The following is a 25,330-nucleotide window of genomic DNA, read 5'->3' on the forward strand; positions in this document are numbered from 1 at the left end:
ATCATCTTCAAGAACTGTAGCAACAATATCCATCCAGTGATTTTCTGAACTGGTTTTATCTAGTACAGGATCTCAGAAAACCAGTTATAACAGACAAATAATCCTGGATGTGTTAGATGTCCTTTTAGTGCATACTCCTATTGCATTCATTTTATACCGCCAATCCACTGTGCACATATAGTGGATATTAAATGCCTAAAATCTATATTAAATTTCAGCTTATGCTGATGTATCGTGAAGGTAAATATGAAGACAAACTATGCTAGATGTTTTGTCAATTTTAACAAAATCTGGTAACCAAATATATTTAGGTGAAAAACAAATAGACAATCTTTCTAAGGACAAATAACGAGAAACTGCCAATTACTTATTTCAATAAATCTGCATCTCCATAATGTCTAATGAAGGACTGTAACTGTAATGGGAATCAAGCATTGTAAGAAAGTAATACAAAGAGATCATAAAGAGTTGGCGCACCAGCTGATGATCCCCATATAACTGCAAGAAAATAATGAAGCTTTTTAACAACAAAGTGATAACATCTTTCCAGACACAAGCCCAATACTAGACTGTGGAGAGATGGCTGTGGAGCTGGTTAAGAGGCAGCCAAAGCAGAAAAGGATGGCTCAGAGGATAGGAACCCAGAAGTGATGCCACTCATCTTTCTGTTGGCAGTAATTTGATCTGTGGGAGACAGGAGAGGAGAGACATTATGCAACAGCTCCAACCCTCGACTCGGAGTGGAATTACCATTAGATGAGCCATGAAGTGGTCTCCCAAGCATACGTGTCACATCTTATAATTCCTTTTTCCTGTATTACAGTCCAGAAAATAATTAGGCAACTAACAGATCACAATAATAAACTAAATATTAAAATAGAAAATAAATTGGTGTTGAATATAAAGAAAAAAGAAGCTCCACAAAAATGAAATTTTGGGGACCGTCCCCATATACTGTCCAATGGACCAAAATAAAGCAGAAAAAACGGTTGAAGTGATCAAAAGTACTGTAATGGTAGCAATTGACCAAGCACAAGAAACAAAATGGCATTTATATACAGAATGGTAATGAAAGCAGGAAGTGATTGGCAGGAAATGATGTCAAATTCAGGACCCAGAAGTGAAGCCATCCATGGTGGCTGGGAGTGATGTCATAAATGATACAGGAAGTGATGTCTTGGTGGCCATTTTGGAACCTGGAAATGGAAGGACTTGTTTTTCTTCAGTTTTCCTGTTGGGAGATCAAGAAATTCGGGTAAGTACCATGTGACAACCCTTTGTCTCGCGATGTTTCACTCACCTTTAGGCTTTTTGACTGTCTCCTAAACGCACATGTGTGACACTGGTAACAAACAAAGCTGGAGAATCTAAATTTTACTTCCTATGAAGCTCAAGAAATACAAATAAGAATCAAAGCTCAATTAACCGCACAAAACCCTCTAGAGACTCTGATAACAGACACACAGCACAAAGTCAAGTTTAGAAACTGAAGGATAGCCAGCACAAAAGGATGCAAAAAGATAAGTTGCAAAACTGTTCTGAAAAGGCTATTGTTTTTTCTATGGCTTTTCTACTGACTGATGGCAAGTGCAGAAATGAAAGAATATGATATACACAAAAAAACAAATGAAGCAAAAGCAGGGCTGAGTTTCCATAGTTAAATACCTTAAAAATTGATGCAAATGCATTGGAATATCAAGAGATTAACGCTGATAGCACTATTGCTAGTGAGATTACTTGGAAAAAAAAGTTTGGATTACTTATGGTAAATAGAACTAATGGAAGTAAAGAATGCATACTATAAACACATCTAATTTCATGGGATATAGAAGGGAAAGACCCTTCACATTATGGAACTGGAACTACACAAAAAAAAAAAAAAAACATAAGCCCATGAAAAATAAATATATCAAGTAGTGAAATTATGAAGTGAAAACATGAAAAAGGTCCCAACTCCACATGCCGTCCATGGTCTTGAGAATTCATTGGGGTAAGATCAATTCATATCATCCAAAGTCTCATCATCAATCAGATTATTGATTCAGCCATTTTTATGGTTGGATACCCTTTACAATGTCAGCCTCCTTCAGCCACTTCTACAACATGCAAGGTGGTCATCTTATTCTATGTCAATTCACAGAGGTAACAGTCAGTTTACAATGCTGTGAAAAAGTTTAATTTTCAGCATCATTGCCTATTTTGTCAAACCCTTTCAAGGACTGTTGTAATGTATGAAATAGAGTCTCAAATAAAAAAATATGTGCTAATGTATGCGTTTTTTTTTTAAGTGTGCAAGGTAATCAAATATTATCTTCTGGAGTGAAAAGAATGACGCAAAATACTGGGAGTGGTGTTGGTCAGGTCATCACCCCAAATGAGGATCCTGTAAAAGACTCATATGTGAAATTCTGAGGATCTCTAAAGTAAAGACCAATTGAGCTATTGATTTCAATAATTAGTACTAAATTTAAAAATTCAAATAAAAGCTGACAAATCCTTAGTGCAAGGTGCATTTCTGCTTCAGTTACATCATGCATACAGTATGTTAGCTCAAGGCTACACAGATACAGTGGTGTGAAAAACTATTTGCCCCTTCCTGATTTCTTATTCTTTTGCATGTTTGTCACACAAAATGTTTCTGATCATCAAACACATTTAAACCATTAGTCAAATATAACACAAGTAAACACAAAATGCAGTATTTAAATGATGGTTTTATTATTTGGGAGAAAAAATCCAAACCTACATGGCCCTGTGTGAAAAAGTAATTGCCCCTGAACCTAATAACTGGTTGGGCCACCCTTAGCAGCAATAACTGCAATCAAGCGTTTGCGATAACTTGCAATGAGTCTTTTACAGCTCTCTGGAGGAATTTTGGCCCACTCATCTTTGCAGAATTGTTGTAATTCAGCTTTATTTGAGGGTTTTCTAGCATGAACCGCCTTTTAAGGTCATGCCATAGCATCTCAATTGGATTCAGGTCAGGACTTTGACTAGGCCACTCCAAAGTCTTCATTTTGTTTTCTTCAGCCATTCAGAGGTGGATTTGCTGGTGTGTTTTGGGTCATTGTCCTGTTGCAGCACCCAAGATCGCTTCAGCTTGAGTTGACGAACAGATGGCGGACATTCTCCTTCAGGATTTTTGGTAGACAGTAGAATTCGTGGTTCCATCTATCACAGCAAGCCTTCCAGGTCCTGAAGCAACAAAACAACCCCAGACCCTCACACTACCACCACCATATTTTACTGTTGGTGTGATGTTCTTTTTCTGAAATGCTGTGTTCCTTTTACGCCTGATGTAATGGGGCATTTGCCTTCCAAAAGTTCAACTTTTGTCTCATCAGTCTACAAGGTATTTTCCCAAAAGTCTTGGCAATCATTGAGATGTTTCTTGGCAAAATTGAGACGAGCCCTAATGTTCTTTTTGCTTAACAGTGGTTTGCGTCTTGGAAATCTGCCATGCCATGTTTTTTGCCCAGTCTCTTTCTTATGGTGGAGTCGTGAACACTGACCTTAATTGAGGCAAGTGAGGCCTGCAGTTCTTTAGACGTTGTCCTGGGGTCTTTGTGACCTCTCGGATGAGTCGTCTCTGCAATCTTGGGGTAATTTTGGTCAGCCGGCCACTCCTGGGAAGGTTCACCACTGTTCCATGTTTTTGCCATTTGTGGATAATGGCTCTCACTGTGGTTCGCTGGAGTCTCAAAGCTTTAGAAATGGCTTTATAACCTTTACCAGACTGATAGATCTCAGTTACTTCTGTTCTCATTTGTTCCTGAATTTCTTTGGATCTTTTGAGGTGCTTTTGGTCTACTTCTCTGTGTCAGGCAGCTCCTATTTAAGTGATTTCGTGATTGAAACAGGTGTGGCAGTAATCGGGCCTGGGGTGGCTACGGAAATTGAACTCAGGTGTGATACACCACAGTTAGGTTATTTTTAACAAGGGGCAATTACTTTTTCACACAGGGCCATGTAGGTTTGGATTTTTTCTCTCTAAATAATAAAACCATCATTTAAAAACTGCATTTTGTGTTTACTTGTGTTATATTTAACTAATGGTTAAATGTGTTTGATGATCAGAAACATTTTGTGTGACAAACATGCAAAAGAATAAGAAATCAGGAAGGGGCAAATAGTTTTCACACCACTGTAGATGGGTTTTTATAAATGGCACTATGCCTCGAAAGCCTACCTTATTTTGGTGAAGAGATGTGCATAATTCAAACCTCCAACTCCATACACCATGGAATAATTCATACCGTGGTAAAAAGGTTACCCCTCAGCATTATAAACCCAACTTAAATTGAAGAATTAATTAGAGTCATTAGGTAGAATGCTTCACATGAGACTGGCTATATGGGTTAGAGACAGTGGCACTGACCAGAAAACAGGAGACAGAGCTGGAGGTGGCAGAGTTAAAGATGTTAAGGTTTGCATTGAGGATGGACAAGATTATAAACAAGTACATTAGAGGGTCAGCTCAGGTTGGACGGCTGGGAGACAAAGTCAAAGAGACGAGATTGCATTGGTTTGGACATGTGCAGAGGAGAGATGTTGGGTATATTGGGAAAAGGATGCTAAGGATAGAGCTGCCATACAAGAGGAAAAGAGGATGGCCTAAGAGAAGGTTTATGGATGTGGTAAGAGAGGAAATGCAGGTGATGGGTTTGACAGAGCAAGATGCAGAGGACAGAAAGATATGGAGAAAGATGATCCGCTGTAGCAACCCCTAATAGAAGCAACCAAAAGAAGAAGAAGGCTGAATGTTTCACTTAACAATTAGGCCTAATGCAAGCCAGCCCAGCCCAACATAAATCTAAGCAGTTCACTCCTTACTGCCAGAATTAGGTTCTTGGCACATAACCAAAATAAATGACTGAATCCATCCATCCATTATCCAACCCGCTATATCCTAACTACAGGGTCACGGGGTCTGCTGGAGCCAATCCCAGCCAACACAGGGCGCAAGGCTGGAAACAAACCCCAGGCAGGGCGGCAGCCCACCACAGAGCGCACACACACACACCAAGCACACACCAGGCACAATTTAGAATCACCAATGCACCTAACCTGCATGTCTTTGGACTGTGGGAGGAAACCGGAGTACCCGGAGGAAACTCACGCAGACACAGGGAGAACATGCAAACTCCTCCTAAGTGCGAGACAGCAGCGCTACCACTGCACCACCATGCCACCCATGACTGAATCCTTCAGACAGAAAAAATAATTTATTAATTTTTTCATTCTGGAAGGTGTTACAAAACCATTTCTAAGGCTCTGGGACTACCATGAATTTGTCATTTGGCCATGGAGTGTCAAGGAATTGCCTAGGATGACATGAAGTCTGTTACTGGAGAGATCAGAGGTTATTCATACTTTTTCATCTGCATAACATCATAGTTACTACGAAGAGAATCTGAGAAAAAGTGAGTAACTTAATGGCTGCTACAACAAGAGTGTCAAAATGCAGATAGTTATTCTTATCTGGTTTTGGCAATAGCAGGCTGACTTCAGAGTTATTTCTTCTGTTTGAGAAAATTCTTTTAAAGAACATACAGTATATGCCGAATCACAATGAAATGTTGTAAACAATTATTATATTGGCACATTTATATAGAGAAGAACTTCAATGACATTGTTTAAGAATGTGGAACAATTAATCACCCTACCATTTATTCATCTTCTGAAGCAGCTTTTTCCATTACTGGGGCACAGGGAAATGTTAATATTAATAGCAATTTATAAACATTTATTTTACATGCCATATTAGAGACCCCTGTCCTACTTTACAGTAATCACCACTGTTTCAGAATAATTGGGTGCTGTTTTTGTTATTGTATGTGCTTTTTCTATTGAAGTTTGTACTAATATGAGCATACATAAAGATGCATACCCAACTTAGAAAATACCAAAATAAAAATAATTCAGCCCTGCTTGGTCAAATTTGAAGTTTTATGAGATTAAACCTCAGTACAAGAGTGAAAGGGGTGAAGGGTAAAAGGACTTGTGCTAGCGTCTGATTACAGACTCAAGGGGAAAACAATGATCACATGCAGAACATTTCCAAGAATTCCAGAGATAAGTAAACATTAATGCCATCCTCGGCAAACAAGAAGAAGAATAAACATTGTTAAGCAATATTTTGTTCTTATCAAGTTAGTTTTGAATATGAAAAAGCAACGGGGCTTAGCACAATCTAATTTCTGGTGTCTCCTAGTAAGGCAAGTATTAGCAGATTTACAGTAAACTATTCTATTTTTGCTTTAAAATGTTAATGCACTAATAAACAGTAATTCATATATTATACAAATGTTGCTGTTTATCAATATCATTTTAAAGAAACAAGCAATTATGAGGAATATACAGTGAGTAAGGTTTAAGTAAACACATTATGTAACACATTAAATCTCATCATTGTATACTCAAATTATGGGTCGCATTGGGCCAGAGCCTAGACAGATAGATAGATAAGTTATACTTTTTTTGTTACCAAAAGGAGATTCAAATTTTACAGAAGCTCAAAAAAATAAATAAATTACAAAAAGAAACAACAACCCTCCATGAAAACACATAAGAAACTCTTACTTGGATTATAGAGAGCTGCTGCTGTCAATAACAGACTTGTAGGTGAGAGTAAGATGAGATCAGACCTGCTCAGATAGTTTTTATTGTAAGTCATTAACATTTGAATAGAGAAGGTCCAGCTTGTGTCCATAAATTAAACTTGTTGATAGACATTTCTTTCTTGTTTGAAGTCATTCAGAATGATTCATCATTAAGATATTGGAAACGTAGTGAATCATTTCTGTTGCTGACTTGGCCAGACTGATGCAACTTATCTCCCTAGGCAGTAATGTGGACACATTCAGTCTGCATTTCAATGTCTGGATCACACATTTAGTTTTAATTGTACTGTGCTTTCTTTTTCATCATTGTTCATTCACATAAATCTCCAGTCCCCCTCCTGCTTTTTCCACTCAGTCTGTTGAAACCATTCCAGCATTAAGATATCATCTGAAATAAGAGGTTTAAGCCATTTCTCCACAGCACCTAATATGTTACAGTTCCTGAACTCACTGTAATGTGCTATGAGATGTAGTAGTTCATACATCCATCCATCCTTATGGACTTATATAACTTACTGTATATAAAAGCAATAGAATATTGATCATTATATGGTGTTAGGCCAGGTCTGAATCATTTCCACCTTACTTTTATCCTTGCTCTGGATCTTAACCTCTTACATCCTTTGATGACCTTGTAACTTTATCACACTGGATCGTCACTCTTTTGCCCTTTCCATCTTTGGATGAGCAGCTCCTCTGACAGGGCATATTGGAGCTCCTTAGGTGGCAGTAGTCACAGTGCTGCCAAGTGAATATTTAATACATTCTTAGATGTTATAGACGAAGGTAGCCATCAGATCTTTTACACTCACCCTGTGACATCTCTCAAGTTTACAGCTTCTCTGAAAGGCAGTTAAGACAAGCCAATGCTCTGGTCTGAGTTGACAACAGTATCTCTTCAATGTTATTTAAAAAAATTGTTCAAAAATTTATAATAACAGGCCAGAGACTTAATTTTAACATTAATAATTAAAAGCATTAAAAGCATAAATAATTGTGAAACACAAATCATGCCAGGACAGGGCACCAGTCGATTAAACAACTCACTTACATATTGGAATCACATCTTTGGTGATGTGGGAGGAAACTCATACAGATGTGGGGAGAACATACAAACTCCACACAAACAATGACTGACCACAGGATTGTAACCTAGAACACTGGATCTGCAAAGCAGCACTGCTAATCACTGCATTACCATGCTGCCCAAGACAACTTACATTTTCCCTGAATTGAAGCACAACTACCAAACTGAAATATGCAATACATTAGCACTCCAGCCCATTACAATGCATAAACTGGAATAAAAATGTTTGATGATGTGACAGTGTACTACTGTAAATACTGTTTTTAGTTTTCCTGAGCACTCAAATTGGCATTGTATAGCGTGTGTTTGATTGTGGGTAGTAGCTGAGCATATGTCATCCAGATTTGTTGCCTAAGATGACTCTCCAATAATTTATTGTGTGGAAATGTATTTATTTAGGGTACGGAAAAATGATCATATTTCACCAATCCTTTGGTCACTTCATTGGCTCCCTAGTCACCTTCGTATTGAATACAAACTTTGTTTGCTCACTCACCAGTGTATCCATTGAAATGCTCCACAATACCTTAAGGAACTTCTTATATTACAATCCACTACAAGAAACCTTCATTTTACAAATACCTATTGCCTTCACCCCCCTATGACCAAACTTCGTACAATGGGTGACCGAGCCTTTGCAGTTGCTGCTCCACGGCTCTGGAATGTCCTACCAGAGAACCTGAGAACACAGTAGATTGTGGGCTGTTTTAAAAAAACAGTTAAAGGCTTTTCTATTTAGGAAAGCATATTAACAAAATTGCTTCTAATTATTGCTTTATCTTTGTTTTTATCTTGTGTTTTTATTTATTTTTTTATGAAGCACTTTAAGGTTAACTACAAATGTAAAGTGCCTTATAAATAAATTGAATTCTTACAAGTCTGGCTTTAGGCATTATCATGGTGTGGAGATGGCCCTCCTGAAAGTATTTATTAACATTTCTCTTATTACTGTCTCTGGAGGGGCAGCAGTTCTTGTTCTTCCAGACTTTTCTGTAGATTTTGATACTATTGATCATGAGATGAGCTGTTGCGGCTTGAGCATCGGGTGGGACTTCAAGAGGCTTCTCTTAACTGGTTCAGGTCATATCTTACTGGTAGACACTTGTCAGTGATTTTAAATTCCTCTTATTCATATACATTTTACACTGGCTGCCAGTTTGCTTTAGAATTGATTTTAAAAAGTTTGCTGCTGGTTTTTAAATCACTACATGGGCATGCTTCTGTCTATTTATCTGAATTGTGCGTTTTGCACCAGAGATCCAGAGAGTTTAGATCTACCAGTCAGATGTCTCTTGTTGTCCCTCATACTACATGCAAAACTAAGAGGAAGTGCTGGGCTTTTGCAGCTGCTGCACCTTGTCTGTGGAACTCTTTACCTAATTACATTAAGGAGTCACCTTCAAGTGAACTATTTATAACTAGACTGAAGACATATTTCTGTTCTCTCGCTTTCCATGACCATCAGTGATACTGATGGTATTCCTCCTCTTAGTCATTTGTTTGTGAATTTCCCCTTGGGATTAATAAAGTATCTATCTATCTATCTATCTATCTATCTATCTATCTATCTATCTATCTACTACTAGTTGTAGTATTGTATTTTATTCTATTTATTTCATTTATGTTTACTACATGTTTTATTGTAAAGCCCTTTGGCTACAGCATTACTGATATTGTTTTAAATGTGCTCTATAAATAAATTGACATTGACATTAATATCTGTATGGAGTTTGCATGTTCTGTTCATGGTCCTGGGGGTTTAGTTCAGCTGTGCTAGTTTCCTCACACATCATAAACACATAAGTTACTCTTAAAATGCCATACACAAGTTTGCATAGGTTTGTGGAAGAGTATACCCTGATACATTGAAGCACATCTATCCATGGTTGGTTTAACCTTACATCCCAAGTATATACTGTGACTCAATGAGAGTCAATGAAAGACAACTGTATACCTGAGTGTATAAAAAATTCTAATGTCTAGAAAAGCTACCAAAACCTGAAAGCGAACAGACATTCATCAACCAGCTCAGTAGGTTTGAGAGGAATATTTTGGGCATTGGAGCTCATGAATTTAAAAAGCAAAGTTGAAGCAAATGAAGCCTGGTGATTATATTTTTCACGCTTGAATACACATGTTCCACAGTGTTAACAATAATATACTGGAGTGTGTGGTTGGAATCTGAAGTCCAAGTATATTGATGAGTATAGGAGGAAAACAAACACAAAAGACAGGTATTTAACCAGGGAAAAGAAGACCCATCGCCACCAGTGCAAGTAGATTTTAGACTACCTTATGATTACTGTATTACTTTGGTGCAGCTATAAATTAAATTCTGGGAATAAAAACAACATTTTTAAAATTTTTAATTAGATCTTTAATAAATTATTGATTCAGATTTTGGAGCATTAGCAAGGATAGAAGTTTGCTAAAGTGAGGCTAAAAAGCTTTCCTGTAATTTAGGTGTATGCTACCATTATTTCTAGGTAATGATGAAACACACAAAAGCAACAGTATATGCTGTATGCATGGTATGAAATAGACTGTCAATAGGTTAAAATACAATAAAACACTACTCTTGAATGTATGTGTGAATGTGTTTATTTCCATGTCCTTCCAAGCAAACTTACTGGACAATTTAGCTTTAGTGATGCAATTAAAAGAGGAAGTGCAGAGGAAGAGAGGTTGAGACACATGAAAAGGAGTTAGTTAAAGGAGGCGTGTTTGGAGTTGTCTTTGAAGATGGGATATATTCATAAGAATAAGAATTATGATTCCACACTGGGTAATTGGGGGCCTGTCTACCATTGGTGGTATTCAAAAACCAGATAGGAGGCAAGCAAGTTCCCTCGAAATGACTGAATCTATGAAGCAGTAATGTGGTCGAGAGATGGAGAGTCGAACAAGAGAGAAGTATACACAAAGATACTGAGGAAAGACATAGAAGGAATACTGAAGGTACATGTAGGGCAAGAGATATTTGTCTTTGACAGGTAATGTGGCTTGTATGTTGTAAAAAAGAATATATAATATAGATAAACTGTTAATAGGTTTTAGGCTATAAGAATACTGGGACAATACATACCAAATTAATGCAATCTTTGGCACAGAAAGGATGCCGGTAAACGTTAATATTATACAAAATTATTGTCTTTTATACTTTCAATGTTATCACTCTTTAATTTAATATTGTTTTTTATCAGTATGCTGCTGCTGGAGTATGTGAATTTCCCCTTGGGATTAATAAAGTATCTATCTATCTATCTATCTACATGTAGAGTAAATGACATTTACATGGATAATCTCTTCCTGGATTAAAACCAGCCTTCTTCTTCTTTGTTCATTTATGTGTTATAAGGAATTCATGACTCAAGTTCTGCGCATGAGGCAGTAATTCAGAAAGAGTTACCTTTTTAGACTGCTGTAGAAACTACTACTTGTAAGCTGCGAACAACATGTATGTGTGGCAAGACTGGTCTATATATAAAGTCAACAACATGTATTTCCCAATGCAAAAATCCTTCAAACTCAAAACACTGTAGCAGAGATTGTATTGTAATTACTGAGGTCCAGTTATAATGTGTCCCTTACTCTTTTTGTAAGCCATCCTACAGATCATATATATATTTTATATATTATCTTAATTTTATCCAGCAGAGGTTATTTTCTTTAGATAAAATTGCAGCAAAAATCATCCTAGCCTGTTGAAGGAAATCTAATGACACTCTTATCTTTACTGTATGTTCATTCTCTTAAGAATTTGTGTTTATTCACACTTTCTGCATCAGTGATTAACAGGTCATCTGGCCCCATTACAGAAATAATAAAGTCAGTGGTATAGCTGGTGTAGAATTTGGTGGTAAATGTTCAGTGTAGTAAATATAATCCTTATCTTTGAGATTTTTTTCTTGTAGCATGTAGCATCACTGTCAGGTTTGCATACCTTTTGATATACAGTATGAGGGTCTCTTCTTGGGACAAGGTTGTTTGGGGGGGGGGTTTGGTACTGATATTTTTGCAAATTTGCTTGTTTTCCGATATCATCATGTTATTCTTAATCTACTTTTGTTTTTGCTATTTGATTATTTAAAAAAATATATATAAAAGACGATATAGTATTGTATAATATGCCTATTACAGCTCATCTCCACCCAGAACTAACTCCAATAATTGGGCTCAAAGCCATTCTTCAAACTGGGCTTAGAAAATATTAAACTGACTGACCTATGGACCTAAGGAGAATACAAACTTGCATACTCTAGTGTGCATTATGCTGGCACACTAGAAAGGTCATGAATTTCCAGTCAACCACAAAGACAAGACTTGTTTAGTCCTCAAAGACAGCTTTAACTGATGTCTATAATCCAGGCCCTGTTAAAAATACCCAAGGGCAACTAGGTAATGATTAATTTTAAACAGTTCTGTTCCTGAATTTATGTTTAGATTACAGAACCCAATAAAAATGTCTGACACATTCACTTTCACTCAGTACAAATTTTTAACCAAGTTTATTTTTGCACTGAATATATTCATTGATATACAAATCAAATGGATTTTAAAATTAGGTAACTTTAAAACTGATGTGTTTTATCCCTACAAAGGTTTAATGTTAAAGGCTTTTCTTAATTATCATTGGTTAACAATTTGAAGGTTAGTGAGAAAGATCATACTATGCACCATTTTAATATGTAATATCAGTCACCCTGATCCTGATTGTGCACCCTTATATAACTAAAGTTTAAAATGTTCTTGAATATATAAATACAGTACTGTATATATATGTGTGTGTGTGTCAGTTTGTTTCTGTTGCTATGCATATATGTCAATTGTTCAAAATTCCCTGCTAGTATATACAGTACATAATTCTTCACAGACTTTGACACACAGTCATTCATTGAGAAAACAACACAAATGTGATCCACAGCGACATCTTGGGTATACTGCAGGTATTACAATGACTGAAAAGACACAGATCAAACCTGTTTTTGCTGTGGTGCTTCTTTTTGTCAAAAGTCTTCTTTAAAAAAATCAGAATCATTCCTTGTAACATTTGCATAATTTTCACTTGGGGGAGAATTAAATAATCCCTAATCATGATGCATGATTAATGGATTTTAGGAGGGTGAGAACATTTCCAGTTTTAAACATGTCAGTGTACAACACTGTATACTTGCATAGCAAGCCTGCAGTTTCTAGTCATTTTACAGTTTCTGTGCTTATGAGGGAGACTGTAAAATAACTGTGCAAAAAATTTTACTGTACAGTGAGACATTCTGCATAGGTCAAAAAAGGACGGTGATAATTTTCACTTCCATTAATTTACATCAATTATTTTTATGGTCTTGCTTATCAATAGATTTGAGTCTGACATGTCTATAAAAGAATATTTAAGTATAAGTCTTTGTACTAATGTCTATCTTTACTATACACTGCAAAGCAGTGACTTATTATAATATCAGCTTGGCATTATACACGTACTGATGAAACTACTTTTAACGTTATCCATCGGATGAAGCAATTGACAGCTTATGAAGCTGATCTTCTGATTTAAGGATAAATTCTGTCCATTCTTTGCAAGCTTCTTCAATTGTGGGTCCCGAACCCCCATATTCCTCTGGAAGAATGCTGTCTGGGAAGTACTGGATAAGACTTTGTTGGTATGTGCATCCATGCAAGTGAATCTGGGGAACAAAAAAAAAAAAACAGAGATTGTCTTTAAATAAAAGTGTAAAATGTTTATTTCAGCTAATTTAAAATATACATAGCAACAAAGGCAAAAGTTAACATACTGAGCTGTAAAGATACTTTTTGTTAATGCCTGAATTCATAAAACACCATTGGCATCTTAGTAGATATACTGGTTTTTTGTTCATGTACTTGGACATCATGGAGAAAAAGCAGTCAATGCTGCTTCTTTATAGCTCCAAGTGACTGGAACTGAAACCTGGCTTAGTCACCATCTGTGGGAATTTTGCATGCTCTCCCTACTGTATATGTCTGCACAGGTGCTCAAATTGTTCTGCCTAAGTATTAGTAAATGCTGGTCTGTGAAAGAGTTTGCCCTTTAATGGGCAGGCAGCATCCATGTATAATTTGTTTACACTTACGCCCAGCTCACTACAACTGTAAAACTGGATTAATATTGGTTCAGTAAATGGCTGAATGAATGTTAAGAGGATATAGTTAAACAGATACAATTCTCAAAAAACAGTTATAAGATATACTGTACTTCTTGATGTAATAAAGCCATCCTGGATGTCTCCAGTTCATTGCTCAAGAATAAGTAGTACCATCTGTTAAATAGTTAATGCTGCTGTCACTAATAATCCCATGCACCTACAGTGCCAACAAAAAGTATATACCTCCTTGAAAGTTTGAACATTTTATTGTTAAACAACATTGAATCACAGTGGATTTAATCTGGCTTCTTTGGCACTGATAATTTGAAGCAAATCTATACTGTAAGTATTCACCCCCTTCAATATTTCACACTTAAATCATCACTGACACAGCCATCTGTTTTTTAATGTTGCATAATTAGTTAAATGGAGATCACTTGTCTCTTGTCAAGGGGTTCAATTGACAGTAATATAAATGCTCCTTATTGAGAAGGCTGTGGTGAGTCAGTATTGTGGCATAATGAAGACAAAACACACTCCAAGCAACTTTGTGAAAAGCACAAGTCAGGGGAGGGATACAAAAAATATCCAATTAAATCAATCTTTAATAAATGGAAATAGTATGGCACAACTGTAAATTTGCTTATAGCAATTCATCCACAAAAACTGAGTGATTGTGCAAGGAAAAGACTAATAAGGAAGGCCATGAAGACACCTGCGATAGCTCTAAAGAAACTAAAAACTACAGTGAATGAGACTGGAGAGACAATGCATACAACAACTCTTGCCCAGGAGCTTCATTAGTTGTAGCTTTATGTGAGAGGAGCAAAAAGAAAGCCACTGTTAAATAATATGCACCATGAAGTCAAAGGTAGAGTTTGCCAGAACGCACATGGGAGCTTCTGACGTCAACTTTAAGAAAGTTCAATGGTATGTTGACACCAAATTGAGAGTTTTGGATATTAGATTAAATGTCATGTAAACACTGCACATTATCAAAAACATACCATCCGCACTATGAAGTATGGTGGTGGCAGCATCATGCTGTTGGGATGCTTCTCAGTAGCAGGCCCCAGAAGGCTTATGGGTGTAGAGGGTAAAATTAATGCAGCAAAATACTGGGAAATCCTGCAGAAAAACCTGATCCAGAGATTTGTTTTGCAGCAAGACGATGACCCCAAGCATAAAGTCAAAGCTACAAAGGAATGGCTTCAAAACAAGGTTATTATCCTGGAGTGGCTGAGTCAGAGTCCAGATCTACATCCAACTGAGAATTTGTGGCTGGGCTGTTCATTCATAATCCCCATGCATTACAAAAGAGCAGTTTGGCAAAGACGAATGGAGAAAAAGAGCCGTATCCAGATGTGCAAAATTGATAGAGACCTGGGCCAAAAGGCTCAAGGCTGCCATTGCTGACAAAGTTGCATCTACTAAACACTGACTTGAAGGGGGTGAGTATTTGTGAAATCAATTATTTTGTGCTTTATATTTGCACTTAATTTACACCACCTTACATAGATCTTTTTTTTCACTTTCATGTTAAAAAGTTTTTTTTTTCCTATTGATCAATGTGAAAAGCCAAATTAAATTCACTGTTATTTAATAAATGTGAAAACTTCCCAGGGGATGAATACTTGTTACAGGCATTGTAAGTTCAACTACAGGTTTTAAAACAGCCAGTGTGTATACCATCTATATTAGGTACTAGGTAGAAACAAAAACAGTAAGGGTCTAAAACAGCTATGTGCACACTCACTGAATCAATGCAGATTCAATGATTATTCTGTTAAATGCACATGTTTTGATTATGCCAGAATACCAGCATGCTCCAACAAAACCCATTTGGAAATGGAGAGAATGTTTAGACTTCACATAGACAGTAGCAAGGCTAGAATCTGAAATGTGGCCACTCAAACTGCGAAGCAGCAGTGCTAACTACTGCATCACCATGCCAAATACCACTAATCTTTTAATTCTAAATTTGGAGTGAAAATAAGAAACACATAATTAAAAAATACTGTATCTTGAACAACATGAAAAATAAATTAATGCTAAACTTTTAATTATATTAAGTTGTAACATAAAATGAATGTGACGGATATCATGTAATATGCCTTATGTAGGTTATCAAAAGAGATACCCAGTGTACTGTATTTTCACATCTTGTTTATCCAGGTGCTGCGTAGCACTTTTGAACAGCAGCCACAACTCCCGAAACATCTGCTATCCCCCATAACCTATGATGCATGTGTTTGAGTTTTGCAGCTCTCGATATTCCATGGGGAAACCACCCTAACCTTGTCCATGTGTTGTTGATTTGTGATGCTTTGTACTCCATTAGGGAATCCATGGCCCCCTCTCACCGGTGCTTCACCAAACTAGACAGCCAGTACCAGCTCATATGTTATTCACATGCACTCATCAGTAACAAAAATTAGAGAGAACACTGCTGGTAAGAGGTTGTCTGGGTCAAGGTAGCAAGAGAGGTCCTGCATATGCCAATGCTGAAATGCTTGGGCTGCTGGTTGGTGGTAAACCTTGTGCATTTCGTGACTGCCCAAAAAGGGAAAAAATGGCAAAAGGAAGAGGAAAGCACCCTGTAGGAAGTGCTACATCTTGACATTAGACAGCAGGCAACCTAGCAGTTTCCTGAATTGTGGGACACTCTTACAAGAGGGAAACTTAAATCAGGGAGGATGTTCCAGACGTGAGAACACTTTCTAGGCATTACAGGGTATACACACCAAGAAGGCATTGTACACAACTATCCTGGTTCTCAGATAGCATGAGTATCTGTGATGTTGCTTTGGAGATCTTGCATTATATTAGACAAGTAAAGGCTTGGGAATGAAGGGACATCAGATGGAGTTCTGGCCTGATGTTCCTGGAGCAGGTGAAAGGCAACCCAAAACCTTCAAACTATTCTAGGGCTTAGGCAGAAGAAACAGCAAGAAGGGGTCTAAAACCACCTCCCGACCAGAGATACATGGAGAGCAGAGTTTGAAGTATAGAGTGGGAAATGCTCAAGGTATGAGGAAAAAAGGCCAAGGCCAAGGCCAAGAGGGAGATAAAAGAGACAGAAGAAAAGGTAGTGTCTGGTACAGTAACAGGCAAAAAACAATAACCATATTGATTTGTTTTGGCTGCACGTTAGAGTCATATAATGAATGTCTGCTAGAATGCTTAGTCCAATTTTTTAATTGTAGACTTCAAATATTTCAAATATTTGTATTTTCCATGCTGTTAATCATTTTCCTTTTTGTATTATATACAGACAACAAAGGATTAACATCCATCTATAGACATTTATAGCTGTTTACACCTGTCCAGTTCGCCATGTATAAGTGTTCAGGGAAGATTCAAACCAAGAACTTCAGTAACAGATGAAAATTTAGCAGAAGGAAAAATCTTTTTGCCTGGGTAGCTGCTAATGCTTATAACTACTCTTAGTTGGAGAGTAAGATATAGAGAATACAGCTTTGTACTACAAGACAAGATAAACTTTAAATTAAACATTTAGTAATAATGGCACATACAAAAATAAAACAGCTGTGATGACTCACTTCTGTCTTAGTAGCAAATTGCAGAGTACTTGTAGATGAATAACCCTTTAGCCAATAAAGAGCTGGCAATTTGTTTTAAATTGAGTTTTTGATGGAGCACTCTTAAATGTTAACAGTCTCAGAGGAGGAAATAGTTGACCTGGTTAAAACATGTTGAAACCTAATATTACGAATCCTCCAATGTAATTGTACTCCTTATTTCATTTGAGCATACTGTTTTGCAGTTTCTACATTTATGTGTGAATCAAGAGATTCCAAATAGGATTTATTTACATTGTAGGAATTTAACAAGTCTGGTAAGACAAATAATTTATTATATTCCTTTCAATGGCTTTGGTGTTTTATTTTGAAGAGTGTTGCTTATTGTTTGTAGAAGATCACAAAACTTGAATAAACTCAGTTGTTGCAGATTCTTTTTAGCATTCACTTACATCTCTTCCTGACCTTTCCTAAATTCTAGTAAAATTTGGTGGGGATTTCTGAATTAACACAATAATGTTAGAAACTAGAAAACAACAGTAGGCTTCAGTTACACAGTAGTTAAATTAAATGTCAGATTATGCTTGGAAGAGGTGTTTACTCAGTGGTCTGGATGTGGATGCCAATGCCCCAGTGCAGTGATGGGGACACTGTGCTGTAAAAATAGCACCATGCTTCAGATCAGATTTAAAACCGAGGTCCTGACTCTCTGTGATCATAAAAGATCCCTGGGCATCCTTCCAAAACAGCAGGGTATATCCCGATGTCCAGGCTAAATTGCCCTCCATGACCTAGTTATTCCAGCCCCCTAATCATCCCCACTCTTTAACTAGCTCTCTCTGACCATTTCACCACCTAATAGCTCATATGTGGTGAGCGTACTGGTGCAAAAATGGCTGCTGTCACATCATCCAGGTGGATGTTACACATTAAGCACTCTGAGTAGTGAGAAAAGCACTATAGAAATGTAAAGAATTATTATTATTAACTTAAGCCTGCATCAACTGTGATCCATCACAGACTTTATGTAACCTTCGGGGTATGCAATCTGGGCACTTTGTGGCAAAGCCCCTTCAATCTTTCATTTTACCCATTAATTAGAAGCAGATTTATTAAGTATGCTTAAACATACATGTTTACTTGACACTCTCATGTAAAACAATAATGACAACATGAATAGAAATTCCTATATTACATATTAAGTCTTCATAGAAAATGATCAAACAGAATTAGAGTGGGTTATAACTTCTAAATTACTTAATTTAGTTTGTCTTAATATTTTTTTTAAGAGCTTCTTTTTGGTGAAAGCTCACAGGTTTAAATGTTAACATATTAGCTATTCAATCACTATTAATTGCTTGCTAGCTAAGACAAAAATTAATATGAAGTTTTAGACATGCAAAAAGCAGTAACTGAATAGATTCATTTGCATAAATAACGTAAAGTATAAGCTGAGGAAAGGTATCTAATTAAGTGGAAGTCAGCCCCCTAAGACCAAAGTTAGTCCATCCAATTAGTGAACTGTCTTCACTAGTGCAATCTCAGAGTTGTGTGGTGCTGTAGCTTATCCTAAAAACTTTGAGTTCAAGGAAGAAAGCAGTCCTGGAAGGGGTGCCAGTCCATTGCTGGACATACCCGGGTACGCATCCACATTGGGCCATTTTAGGGTTGCTAATTATTCTAAAAAGTATTTAGAATGTGAAGAAAAATCTAAATTTGCTGTAATGCTTTTACTTTTAAAAGAGAAAACTGCAATTGAAGATTGTCTGTTATGTTGTTCTTTCAATTGTAGGATTGTTTGTTCTAAAAATGTAGCTATTTTGTAGAAGGGTATATCACATTATAATCAACAATACAGATTTCTCTCATATTTTAGTTTTAATTTCCAAAACCTTTGAATAAGAATCAGGATATACCAGTTCTCCAATGCCTCCCACAATGTGCCATGTAGCTCACATTACACACCTTTAAATGCATTAGTCAACAGAAATCTTGTATTACACATTGTGCAAGTCATGACCCCTGTTTGTACTTACCCGTGCTTTTATTTTTTCTGACAGAAAAGGTTTTATCGCTGCAAAGACTGACCAAAACAATATCGGTGTATTAATCAAATGGATACCGCGGACCTTTAAAGGAAAAGCATCCTAAAATGACAATAAGAAGAAAAGAGTTAAAAGCAAGCATTTATTTTTTATTTTGAACAGGATAGGCAAAATGTATATGAACATATTATGTATTAATTACTGCCCCAATAAATTGAGGACAACTTGAAAATTTACTTGAACAAATAGCTTCCTCAAAACAGTATGAATTATAGCAATATTATGTAACATTTAATTCAGCCAAAATATAGTATGAAGAATGTTGCACGGCACTAAATATTGTTCATGTAAGGTGCTTAGAAGATTATCACTAGTACTCTTTATGAAAATACATTTTTAAAGACTAAGGAGAAGATTTTAGTTCAGCATTTTTAAATTTAATTCTTTAGTGAAGACAATTTACTGGACCTAGAAGAGCAAACATTGTACATTTAACTAGGGATTATACCCAAAACGGGAAACTCTGACACCACAAGAAAAAGGAAGTATTATGACATCATTTGGGATATTAAAGTTTTACTCAAATGAAAAGCCATTTTTCTTCTATCTTCTTGTTACTATTGCACTGTAACTTCATCTCTTTTTTTACATCAGTATCACATGATGAAACAGGTGGTAACGTGTAACAATTTCACAGGTTTGCCATATGTAACCATCTTAAAAATCCTTTTCTAGTGACAGCATGATACATGTCAAGGCTTCTGCATTCTGCTGACAATTACAAATAAACTTGTCCACCAGTCACTCAAATTTATACAGTTTCAGGTGTACTGCATTCATTTACATAATCATGACAGAATAGTTTCTGATGAGACTACAGTAAATGTATTGTAGTTTTGTTTATTTTCAATAAAACATAATTAGAAACATAATTCAAAATATCTAATACTGCCAATTCCATGACAATCCACGCATTAAATCAAAGACTAAACAAAGAGTTTTACTGCTGAATAAAACTACAGTATTTCCCTAGACTTCACAGAGGCTTAATTTGAAGATAAAGAAAAAAGGTTTAGTTATTGAGTGGCAGATCAATGCTAACTTACACATACAAGAAATGTTTAGGTCTTTCACTAAGTACATCGTTATGCATTTATTAGTAAATGTTGCTAGTGCGTAGGGTAATTTTCAGGTATCTCCCTGAAATTCTGGTGGACCTAATTGGTGACCTAACTGGTGACCCAGTAACTATATTTCTCATATAACTGTACCAACAGGTGTAGACGTATGTCCGAACATTTCCATTCTTGTTCTGACTACCCACACTTTTAAAAAGAAAGAAAAAAAAAGAAAGAACTGTTTAAATGCTAACATGTACAACCTTTATTACCCACATTAGTAGGGCACATGGTAGTGCATATCTAATGAATGCACTGTAGTAGCCCACTATATTTATTTTTTTCTCCAGCCGTCTGGAGTTTTCTTTTTGTTTTTTCTGTCCACCTTGGTCATTGGAACTTACTATTATTCTATGTTAATTAATGTTGACTTATTTTTTTTTTCTTACTGTGTCTTTTATTTTTCTATTCTTTATTATGTAAAGCACTTTGAGCTACTGTTTGTATGAAAATGTGCTATATAAATAAATGTTGTTGTGGCTTGATCGTCATATGCAAAATTATATTCTAACTTAATAGGAATTCAAGTGGCACTAAGGTGCCAAAGCAGCTGCTTGTACCAGGTCAAAATAAAACCCATACTGACAATGGGTGTATCTCAATATGTCAAGAGGCATCAATTCCTTCATGAATTTTGGTTGCACCAGAGGAAAATTTATTAGGACATCAGAGTGGAAAAGTGGGTCCAGAAAGCCACTAACACCAACAAGTATCTGCATTTGATTACTGGTAGAAAGCATGACAGGAGGCTAATACTTTCCTTCCAATCTATTATGGCTGGTTTATACTTCATACCAGAATGTGTACATGTACTTATTATGACTGTCACGCATTCCCAGCATTGTTTTGACGTGTCCTCTGAGCATGTCCTCAGAAATTTACGCGACACGTGTGTGAGTTGAAATACCAGCAAATAAATAGGAGCCGTGTGTGTGCAAGTTTTGGTACGTGATGTCAGTATCACTGTTTACTATCAGCATGTGATGGCAGGCTTGCAGCTCCATCTGCATGCTTCAATCTTTGATGAATGATTTGATGCAGTGAAGCAAATCATCAAACTTAAATGCGGACATGCAAATTTCTACATGGTGCTTTTCTTCATCCATTTCTTGCGTAAGCAATACAAGCATTGCAAATTTCCCATCATAATCATGCAATACATTTAAAGTTATTGCATACTCTCTTGACATTCTATGTCATTGTTGCCATTCTTTTTTTTTGCACCTTCACAACAGCATCAGAAGGAAAATAAATTTTATTTTTAATATATATCTTCTCTCAACTTGCAACACAGCAAAACCACACATTGTTTTCTCCGTGTGATGATTTCTCACATTGATACCTCCACATTTACTTAAAAAACAGGTGCAAATATAGACTACTTGCATAGCAGCAGTGTCCTCAAGCTCATGCGTTGTGTAACGTTAAGTATATCCCCTGCCTTAGATGGCAGCACATATTCACTGACTGACAGAACTGGGACCACATTTCTGATTTAAAGCAGAGAGCCAGGAAGATGTCAGAACATCTACATAGTGCTTAGTGGTAAAGGAACATCAGTGGAACCAAGAAGGAGATATAGCTGGGTGACAATATATCCAAAGATGTCCATTACCAACCTTGGGAAGAAATGTTAAAGTCATCAGGAGCCTTGAGACACAAGGAAATTTGAAGAGAAGCTATTACAATTTCAATGGAGTTTACAATGATTCGATCTTAGATTTATTTCTGTCAATTTATTTTGTAACAGTTTAGTGTTGCATAATGATGAAATCACATGCCGCCATTTTGGAAATTTAGTTACAGTATTGCCACATGGCTTTTGTGACCACATGATTTAAGAATGAGCCACAGGCTCTGCAATTGTCTACATTTGGTTCTGATAAACGAAACATCTTAAATGAAACAAGTAAATTTACTTTCTCTGGCAATTTGTGCTTGAGGGTTTTTGGCCTTGTTCTGACTTTAAGCTTGTATATTCTTTTAATCTGGTTACCTATCTTATTGTCTCCTAGTGTTTTGACCTTAACTTTGTCCAGACTACTTTTCTGCTTTTCCGTTACTATATTTTCATCTCCCTGTGGTTCTTTGGGAATTTTTTTTTTACTTTGGAAAGTTTGAAATGGTTACCGTAAAAAACTTACTGGAAGGGGGAAGAGGCCAGAGTCAAGTGTTAGTGTGACATGGTAGATATGAAGGAAATGTTCTGCAAGGCAAGTGGAAAAATTGCCTTACATTGTCCAAAGGAACTCCTAGGCTTTTCATTCTTTCACACAGTTCATTCCACAAAAATTCCACCAACTGTGAAAAAAAACACTTGTTTGTTATAACATTTTGAAGAAACTCAAGGGGAATGCTCTTCTTTCACATATACAGTAGTATTAAATGTTATACATGTAACTTCCTGCTATGTGCTCATTCTTTGTATCTTTTGAGGTTTCTTTTTTATAGAGACACTGCATTTTTATATACAGACATGGCCTAAAATCAGCTCAGAATAAAATCTCCAAATAACTTTGCATGGTCTGCTTTTAAGGCTGATACTTGACTTTGCAGTCAACCAAAACTCATAGAAGTATGGTTTATTGGATGAACAGCCCTTTCAGGACATTAAACATAGTCTTATCACTTCTATCGGTCATAGGAATTTTCTACTGTTTGTCATTACCCTTTTTTTAAATTTCAAGAAAACTGGATACAAATTTCAGGGCAAATTCCACTATACTGACCACTGGCTAGCAAAGCTATTGTGTAATGCAGAAAAAAACATGAAAACTATTGGTTTTAATTGTGATTCATTAACTCAGAGGTACATAAGACTTCATGACCTTTGGCAGCAAAACAAATCCTTTAATAATAGAGATGTTACTCTGACCCTTGGGTTTTCATCACATTGATAATCAGAAAAAACAAAAACCTCAGACACACTCTGTTCCTTTGAAATAATTCATGCAATGTCTTTCACAGCAGTGACAACTGATTGATCCCATGTTTTCTGATATTAAACATTGTTAAAGATGTTCTATCACAATCAGACTGACTGTTTAAAAACATGACACATAAGCTGATTTATATCTATTTATCTCCAAATCTGCTTAATCCAGTTTAGGCTGCGGGGCTTTTAAAATATTTTATATGCGTCTTCCTCTGTCTTTAAAATGTAACCTAAAATAACTGAAGTGTTTTCCTTCAAATTTGGCAATCAATCTTACAAATGAGTATTCTTCATCTCAAAATGCACCATTTTGCACGATTTTGTTTTTTTGTTTATGCATGTTTTTGACAGTAATTGGTTTGTTAGTTCACTACAAGCCTTTATATATTCTTATAAAAATCTGCGGGCGGCACGGTGGCGCAGTGGTAGCGCTGCTGCCTCGCAGTTAGGAGACTCAGGTTCGCTTCCCAGGTCCTCCCTGCGTGGAGTTTGCATGTTCTCCCTGTGTCTGCGTGGGTTTCCTCCGGGCGCTCCGGTTTCCTGCCACGGTCCAAAGATATGCAGGTTAGGTGGACTGGCAATTCTAAATTGATGCTTGGTGTGTGGGTGTGTTTGTGTGTGTCCTGCAGTGGGTTGCCACCCTGCCCAGGATTGGTTCCTGCCTTGTGCCCTGTGTTGGCTGGGATTGGCTCCAGCAGACCTCCGTGACCCTGTTGTCGGATTCAGCGGGTTGGAAGATGGATGGATAAAAATCTGCATGCTTCTGACTTGACACAGGCAAATGTATCCTACATTGGTATTAATGATTTGTTGGTCACTAAAGAAATGAGAGAACAAGAGGTTGGATACTGGTAAATGATACAACGACTTTGTGCAAAGTATGCTGGTTGAATCGAAAACTGATGAAATGGTGTGGTGTCCCGGCCTTTAAACTACCTGTATAGAAAGAGATTTCTCTGCAAATCCCAATTTACCTTCCTTTTCGCTAAAATAAGAGGTGTGATCTTACTTTTGCTTTGCTTTGCACATGTGCAGCTCCAGTGCTCACTCAGTGTTCTTGGACACTCTGCCTTGAAATCAAAAGCATTTGTGTGATTTTATCCATAGCACCCACGATACATACTGGGGCTCCCTGCTTTAAATATTATCAAACAAAGTGCACAATATTAAAAGCTAAGGATAACTGCTACAGTCACAAACTATAGAGATTTCTGGAGTCACCTTCTCATTTCATTGCACTTGGAGTTTGTGAGAAATGCAAGTTTGAGGTTAGTGTAAAATCACAATTTTGTCTGCAAAAATTAAACACAAAATAAATGCATGAAGTGTACATCTCATTTCTCCATATACAACCTCAGAATAATAATTTGATGGTTTATCTTTTTTTTATTGTATCTTTTTAATTTTATTATATTCTTTTGAAAGTGGGTGGCACAGTGGTAGCACTGCTGCCTTGCAGTAAGGACACCAGGGTTCATGTCCCAGGTCCTCCCTTCATGGAGTATGCATGTTCTCCCTGTTTCTAAGTGTGTTTCATCCAGGTGATCCGGTTTCCTCCCATGGTCCAAAGATGTGCAGGTTAGGTGGACTGGCAACGCTAAATTGGCCCATGTGTGCGTGCGCCTTGTGTTGGACTGGCATCCTGTCCAGTGTTTGTTCCAGCCATGTGCCCAATGCGAGCTGGGATAGGCTCCAGCCACTGCTCTGACACTGGCCTGGATTAAGAGACTTAGAAAATTACATAACTATTGAAAGCAGTCAGAGGTCAGCTCAAATTTGTTTAGCATTGTTTGTTTTTTCC

General features: G+C 36.7%; 1 protein-coding gene across 1 annotated transcript in view; it reads right to left on the bottom strand.

Annotated features, from left to right (window-relative positions):
- Nucleotides 1–12,195: 12,195 nt before the first annotated feature.
- Nucleotides 12,196–25,330, bottom strand: part of ttpa (tocopherol (alpha) transfer protein) — a 35,705-nt gene continuing 22,570 nt past the window's right edge. Inside the window, exons 4-5 of the mRNA XM_039754576.1 lie at nucleotides 19,408–19,518; nucleotides 12,196–13,391 (exon numbers count right to left, since the gene is read on the bottom strand). Of these exons, the coding sequence (XP_039610510.1) occupies nucleotides 13,209–13,391; nucleotides 19,408–19,518 (294 nt within the window). The 3' untranslated portion in view covers nucleotides 12,196–13,208. The remainder of the gene's footprint in view (nucleotides 13,392–19,407; nucleotides 19,519–25,330) is intronic.

Source organism: Polypterus senegalus, chromosome 5 (genome assembly GCF_016835505.1).
Source record: "Polypterus senegalus isolate Bchr_013 chromosome 5, ASM1683550v1, whole genome shotgun sequence".
Taxonomy (NCBI): Eukaryota; Metazoa; Chordata; class Cladistia; order Polypteriformes; family Polypteridae; genus Polypterus; species Polypterus senegalus.